General features: G+C 46.2%; 1 protein-coding gene across 1 annotated transcript in view; it reads right to left on the bottom strand.

Moving 5' to 3' along the window:
- HDAC4 (histone deacetylase 4) overlaps positions 1–8,016 on the bottom strand; it is a 120,977-nt gene that overhangs the window by 54,833 nt on the left and 58,128 nt on the right. Inside the window, exon 12 of the mRNA XM_010134527.1 lies at positions 2,412–2,669. Within this exon, the coding sequence (XP_010132829.1) occupies positions 2,412–2,669 (258 nt within the window). The remainder of the gene's footprint in view (positions 1–2,411; positions 2,670–8,016) is intronic.

The raw sequence follows: 8,016 nt of genomic DNA, 5'->3' as shown, positions 1-8,016 counted from the left end.
CTTTCCCTTGGGTCTGGCCATGTCTTCCTCCCCCTGTGCCTCTCCACCGCTGCACCGGAGCATTTAACAGGGCAATGCACCAGGCGTGTGAATGAGTCTAGACCCCAGGCAGGAGAGGGAGGTTTCAATCGAGCTGATTCTCTGCACTATCAGGAGGACAGGCTTTTAGCCAGAACAGACGGCTGTTCCAGCTTGCCACACACCAACCACAGCCTAACAACCTTCCCATTTCCTCTATTTATTCCCTTTCCTCTTGGAGACAGAATAATTGTAGAGGACAAAATATTTTTAAGACTCCTCAGGTGTGGCCATGCATCCAGGACTAGGGTGAGGGAGCTGCACTTTCAGAGAAACAGTATCACTGTGGTCCATCATGAGCAGTGTGTTACATATAATTAATTTATTAAGGCAATGAAGCTCAGACGTGACTGTATAAATCCAGTAACGGATTGTACAAGCGTGGTTGGTGATGGCATTGCTCTTTCAAGGCAGTGCTGTTATGAAGATAATGCTGCTCAATAAGGACCAAAAATGAAGTCTCTGAGTAACAACAGCCAGCAACATTCACGGGGGACGGCGAATTGGCTCTGCAGCAATAGGAAATGGCAGCGAGATGCAAATGACTATAGAGAGCAACCAGTTTGCACCTGATTCACAGACACTGCAACTGCACACCCGGCACAAGTCCACTTTCCCTAGCCAAGGGCTGTGGATTTACTCAGAGTGCTACACCACGGCTACAGCAATCTGCTCCTGGCTGTGGATGCCAAACGGGTGTTGTGCACGGCTGTAGTTACAGTCAGACGCTGAGTGCTAAAGGGCTGTAAAGATGAGCAAGAGCACTGATGCCTTAAGAGAATTGTAACTGTCTCACCTTCATTACTGCTACCACAACAGGCAGCTTTTGGAAGAGCGCCATGTAACTGGGAGGATTACGCTATGCTATGTTGTTATTGGATTTATTACTTGCAATCCATAAGCTGCTGGTGTTTACCCTCAAAAGTGAGCATAGCTGCAGCCTCTGGGAGCTCCAGTTCTGAAAAATGAACCTCATCCTTCGTCTCTTTATCTAGCCCTTCTCTACAGCAGTCAATTTGTTTTAAAACATAAAATCCACTGCTAGTATTTAGGGCTCAAAAATGTTAAGACACACTGTGACTTCCCAAAGAAACAAACGGGAAGTGGTTCAGTGGCAAACACACTGACTGGGTTTTGTGCAGGTGATCCAAATTCTCCTCCCTGGGACTTCTGAGTTGACACAGAGACTCCAGGGAATCATGTAATCACAGAACAGTGGGGGTTCTGGGACCTCTGGGGACCATGTAGTCCAACCCCTCTGCTGGAGCAGGGTCATCCAGAGCAGGGTGCCCAGGATGGCGTCGAGGGGTGTTTGGAACCTCTCCAGAGAAGGAGACTCCACAACATCTCCGGGCAGCCTGTGCCATGGCTCTGTCACCCTCACAGGAAGGAAGTTTTTCCTCATGTTCAGTGGAACTTCCCGTGTTCCAGTTTGCGCCCATTGCCCCTTGTCCGGCCCACTGAGAAGAGTCTGGGCCCACCTTCTTGACATCCACCCTTTAGTATTGACCAGTTCCCCTCTCAGCCCTCTCTTCTCCAGGCTAAACAGACCCAGGTCTCTCAGTCCTTCCTCGGCACAGAGATGCTTCAGTCTCCTCAGCATCTTCGTAGCCTCCAGTGGACTCTTTCCAGTCCAGAGACACTGGACTCTCTCCTTGTCTCTCTTGAACTGGGGAGCCCAGCACTGGACACAGCTCTGCAGATGTGGCCTCACTAGGGCAGCGCAGAGGGGGAATAGAATCTCCCTCTACCTGCTGACCACACTCTTCTTAAGGCACCGTGGGAGACCATTTGCTTTCTTGGCCCCAAGGGCCTATTGCTGGCTCATGGTGAACTTGTTGCACGCCAGCACTCCCAGGTCGTTCTCCGCAGAGCTTCTTTCTAGTGGGTCAACCCCTGACCTGTACTAGTGCAGGGGGTTATTCCTCCCTGGGGGCAGGACCCTGCACTTGTTGAACTTCACTCAGTTCCTCTCTGTCCAGCTCTTCAGCCTGTCCAGGTCTCACTGAATGGCAGCACAGCCTGATGGTGTGTCAGCCACTCCTCCCAGTTTGGTATCATCAGCAAACTGGCTGAGGGTACACTCTGTCCCTTCACCCAGGTCACCGATGAAGATGTTGAACAGGACTGGATCCAGTACTGACCCCTGGGGAACAATGGGAACTGACTCCTGGGAAGGATGGCACTGATTTCACCTGTAGGTTTCTTTATGTAGCAAATCCTCAAGAGCTGGTTCCCCCTCGCTTCAATCCCGTAGGTATAAGGTGACTACCAAAAACCAAACAATCTTCTACAAAGACCCAAGTTCCAAACTTGGCATTTTGCGAGCTCACCTGACGGAAGAGCAGCTCCTGCTCAGCCTGCCTCTGCCCAGATTCCAGCTCCTGCTGTGGCTCTGCTTCCTCCTCATCACTCTCGATGGGTTCTTGCTTCACTTGTACCACATTGGCCAGCCCTGGGGTCTCCTTTTGGCTTGCGACTCTGTCGCTGTATGGCTCCTCCAAAAGGGCTTGGTGTTCCCGTAACTCTTCTTCTGTCTCCTCAGGGTGGCTTTCATGCTGACGAGCTGGTTCGTTGGGTTTTGATATAATCTGCAAACAACCCAGAGGTTAACCGATAAATAAAATGTAATTCGTCAGAGGTAAAGTTCACTCTGTTCTCCTCAAAGAACCAGCTTCGTGAAAAGAGCATTTTGAATTATAGCTTTTATCTTATAAACTAGGTCCAAAACAACCACTCAAAGGAAGGGTCAGGGCAACCTTGGCGTTAAGCACTATGAAATCCTGTGTCCTAAGTAATGAAGGCCCCTTCATTTCACACTTGATTTTCCCTCTGACAAGATAAGAGCCTCTTGTGCCTGCACACTTATGGATGCCACACCAGTCACAAACCCACACACGGGACACATAACAACCGCCAATACTTTTGGCCATTAAATTCTGAGAAAAAAGTAATAGACACAAACCCTCCGGGAGGGTTTCTGCTGCCTTGTTTGCCCAGCTTCTTCTTGAATAACCCTCTGAATTTTATCTGTGAGAGGCCATCTTAGAAAGACTCCTCCGAAAGTTGCGCTCTTGTGAAGTTAGTCAGGAGAAAAGTGAGGACACTCAGCTTACCACATCTGTACAGAAGCAAACTGCAAGAGCAGCATCACTCTAACCAGACCTTCCTAACCAGAGGCGGCTGCTAACACAAAGGAAACAATACAATTTTTGCTAGCATTCACACTGGCTCAGACTTTTTGAAAGTTCATTGGTGAGATGAGTTCACAGTTCTCTGTCTCAGATTCCTTATGATTTTTATCAAAAAATTATGGTGAACTGTTTCAAAATCCAGCATAGGTAAACAAATCAACCTCCTTTCTTTAAAAGAGCTCAGGTTGTACCCATTTCATAAAGAAGCTGCTGAACTTTGAAACTTGTCAGGGCAGAGCTTTAATAAGGATTAGGTCATTGGTATGAAAAGCAATATTGATTTTAAATCTAATAAAGCTAAATCAAAACATGGTCATTGTACACATGCAGAAGGAGTGACTACTTGTGAGTAACTTGGCTCTTTGAAGAACAGCGGCTCAAACCTGACACTGAGCCTTTTTCCCTAAATGTAGGAAGAGAGGATCTGCCATGTAACTGAAGCAAACCTACATACAGCAGATTTAGGCAGACAAAGGTAATAGAAAGGATTAATGGCCTGCAATATCACAGCAAGGACAGCAAGAGGTTGCTTATAGCTACAGCACAGGATCTCAAATAACTGGGGCTCAAAGCTTTTAAAAATGCAGTGCTGCAAGGACCAGGAGGCAGGACCACGGTTTTCCAACACTTTGTGGATTTACTGTGTCTCAGATGTCTCAGCTCCTGAGAGGAACAAGACACGCAGAAGGGCATTATCTTGCCTAAAAGCTTAAGGCAAGACTCTCTGGGCTCCACGTGGTCCCCCAGTACAGATAAGGGGTGCAGCCCATCCCTCTTAGTGACAGAGGCCAATATTCTTGAACTGATCAACAGCTGGCCACTGCTGGTGAGAGGATTTTGGTTTCTACAGCTGAGGAACCATCTTCGAGAGTCAGCAGTTTCTTGGAATAGATGGGATCCATCTGACCAAACAGCAAAAAAGGAACATCGCCAACAGGCTGGCCAAGCTGGTAGAGTTTTAAAAACAACAGGGGAGGGAGTGGTTCCTCAACAAGCAGTTAAGGAAGCCGGGGACAGGGCAGGCAGGCCAAGGGCCTGGTATAGTGTGAGCAGAAAGAAGGCAGCAATCAACCAAATAGAGCTGAAGTGCCATCCCTTTGGGCACGGGCATGTAAGGAAGGAGGTGCCTGCAGAACAGCTTGATGGCGAAGGTCTCAAGCCTGTCCTGGGGAATTGGCACACTTGAGTGCCTCTCTAAGATGCCTCTACACTAGCGCACAGTGTGGGGACCAAACAGGAGGACTAGAAGTCTGACTACAAGTCAGACTAGCTGATCCTGTTCAAGCAGGGACATGGGACCAAGTGATGTCATGAGGTTCCTGCTAACCAAAACCATCCAGTGACCAAAACTTCTCAAGGATTTCTGTGAGGCACCATCCACCCTACACCCCTCCCCAGTTTCACTACTTATAATACACACTGGATGACTAAACCACATTAAGCGAAAGGTAGTTCTTCCATCAATTTTCTTTAAGATCTCTTAGGCTTGATGAATATAATCTGGTTTAAAGATAATTAAATCATCACAAACCATCTTCTGCTACCTTTTTTTCTTTTGAGCTTCGATCGAAGGTCTCAAGCTTTGAACTTAATACCTTTTGAACTTATGAACTACGCAAGGTAATTGCTGGGAAAATAACTTACAATGTCATTGTCAAATCTAATGGAAATGAGAAGCAGTGTAATTCCCTAGAAGTTTTAAATTATTACAGCTCTGTAAAAATGTAAGAATGAAAAAGACAATGAAGGTTGAAAGTTCAAGTGGTAAGTGACGAGGACATTTCAAACATTCAGTTTGTTCTCCTAATACAAAGTGAATCTCTTGGTATGTCATTTGTCCTAGCTGGACAGAGAACAATTTTGCAAAGAAAGCACTTTGTTATGACATATTCCATATAATATATGGATATGTGCATCCCAGGCCCATTAAAACTCCCTAAAAATCTTTAATTTTTACAATTTTATGAACACATGTTTGTGTACTTTAAGAAAATCTAAGGTAATAAAAGTGCAAGGGAATGAATATAAAGTTAAGATAGCACTGAAAATGCTTACAAATATATCTGAAACAGTAAACAATGACACAATGCCCCATAAATAACTTCTGCTTCCCTTAATTAGCTCTCTAGCTTCCTTTGCAATGAGGTTACTCCTCTATTTTCAAACACAGTCGCCTCTGGCTATCACACACTGCCACCAAAAAACGCTGTTAAAGCTCTGTCTCTCTAGCCTCGGACAGCTAACTGCTTCAGTGGGAAGAAACTATTCATCCCTAGTTATAAGCGTTTTTAAAAGACTCGATGCAGCTGGCAAGATTTCTCATCTACATCTCTGAAAACAAAGAACAGAAAGTTAAAAAAAGTCATACCAACATAAGGTCACAGTACAAGAAAAACTAAAAAATTCGTAATTTTTTTGTGGAATGCCTCATAAGAAAAAAAAATAGCACTTCTTTGCTAGTAAAATTTCAGATCTGCTGGCATCTGATTTATCTACTAGATAAAATATATCTACTTCTTCATAAAATCACAGAATGGTTCTGGGTGGAAGGGACCTTAAAGATCAGTGAGTCCAACCCCCTGGCCATGGGCAGGGACACCTCCCACTAAATGAGGTTGCTCAAAACCCTGTCCAACCTGGCCTTGATGATACCTTTCCTGCAGTGATAAGTTCCTATAACACTGAAGAACTAGAAATGTCTATTTACTCATCACAGACTAATGAAGAGTCCTCAACAGAAAAAATGCCTGAGAAGCTCCTAGAAGGATATAACTAGTGTACTTTTTTCTTTAGGTACCAGGTGTCACAGGGACCTGTCTGGTTCTAAAAGGTAGCTGAAAAGCTCCTTGGGAAGCTGAAGCTTAGCTGAAGAACTTCCACAGGACTGCATAGCAAAGCTGCTTATCTTGACAGATCAACTTTCTCATAAGACAAGCAGCTACAGAAGGAATTCCTGGTCCTGCACAATTAAAAGGACGAGGCTCCTTCAATACCGAACATGACCGATTGCCTCAGTTATCAAAGACGGAGATGAAAGTTGGACCTGACTAAGTAACACGTGAGGTACATCTATTCTCAAGACCTCTTCCAGTTTAGGGATCCAACACAGGAACATGCCATTTCTCCAGAGCTGCTCATCATGGTACTGGTTACTGAAAGTAGAGAACGAGTTTGAGTCACTGAGGGACTGCTTTCAGAGATGAGAGTAATAACAGTCTGCTGGAGGGAATACTACAGAAACGCCCTTCAGAGACTTCAGTGTGGCTGAACAGACTGGTGTGCATCAAAGGATACAGGTTGGAGGTTGAAAACCACCACACATACTTTCAAAGATTAGGATAAATCATCACATTTCCATACAACTCACCCAGGTATCTATAGGTAGTAAAAGCTCAAAGAGATCACACCTGACAACAGACCAAAGCCCCACTCCCACTTCGCCAGATGAGTACAGCTGGTCAAAACTTTGTGTAGACAGGGATATGCTGGAAGGTGGTCAAGAGAGCACTACTGTTGGTACCTACCGAGTTTATACCCTTAAAGCGCAGAGCACACCCAGCTGGGCTGAGTGACTTCTCTGTTTTGGAAACAGGGTAGAGTACAGAGTACAGCAGAAGGTACCAGCCAGGACCCAGCCAGCCTCAGCATCTTCTGTGCTGGTACAGAGTCCTGTTCCCCCTTGAAAAGCACTGTGGGGGACACAGGCATTGGTGGGGTGGAACAGCATGTCCCACTGGCCAGAAGAAGAGAGAAGCCAGGGTGCAGGGCAGGACCACAGACTGGCTCAGCCCTGACTATGCCACGCAGTGGAGAAGCCATCACAAATCTCCCTTTCCTCCCTCTGAAGATGAAGGACAAACTCAGGAAAGAACAAGAACCACCCTGGATAGGTGGAGACACAGCTTTGATGAAAATGAGGGAAAAAAAATAGAGGGGAAAAAAAGAGAAGATAAACACTCAGGTCAAAGGCATCCTAAAACAGATGGCCAAGAAAGTGTTGGTCTTGAGTCAAGGATGTGGCTAGGAGTTGAGAGGTGGAAGGTAGGCAGTGTGCAGTGGGTACACTGGCTGGGATGCTCAAGAGTAAGAGGAACTTGAGCAGAGAGGCAAGAGGGCATCTGCAGGGGAGCGTGCACATGGACAAGCATTCAGAGAAGAAAACTTTCCTCAAAAACGGTAACAAGCCTTGCTCTTCTGGCTATGGACATCAGTCTTCCCACGTGAGGTATCTCCTGGATTCTAATTTTTAACTCTGATAGACTAAGGAGATACAAGAGATGATAAGGGATGATGGGGAGAGGCCGAGTTGGGCACAGGCCATGTGGGGAGCTGGCAGAGCTAGAAACATCTGTTATTTTTTCCCTGAAGTTATGAGACAGCAAGAAAAAAGTAACTGTCTGACGTAGCCTACCTGCTGGAAGGCCCAGGAGAGTGATGTCCTCTGCACCTAGATGAGAGGAATGACCCAACTGTAATGAATGAAAGAACAGGGACGGTCTCAGGGGAAAAGTGGGGGGGATAGGGGGACGAAAAGAGAACAGCACCAGCAGAAGCTGTTTTCTTTTCCCCCTCTCCCTAATTATTTGAGTTATGGGCTTGATTATACCAGGTATACGTCTACAGCACCAGCCTTGCAGCCAGAGATGTCCTGCAGAATCTGGCAACCCCCCTCGACTGCAGTTAGGCAGTAATCAGCGTGACGACACACAAGCACACGAATGCCAAGCATCCTGTGTCCTGCTGA

The sequence above is a fragment of the Buceros rhinoceros genome, unplaced genomic scaffold (assembly GCF_000710305.1).
Source record: "Buceros rhinoceros silvestris isolate BGI_N320 unplaced genomic scaffold, ASM71030v1 scaffold6874, whole genome shotgun sequence".
NCBI lineage: Eukaryota > Metazoa > Chordata > Aves > Bucerotiformes > Bucerotidae > Buceros > Buceros rhinoceros.
Note: the sequence above shows the minus strand (reverse complement) of the source record. Positions and strands in the feature narration are given on the sequence as shown.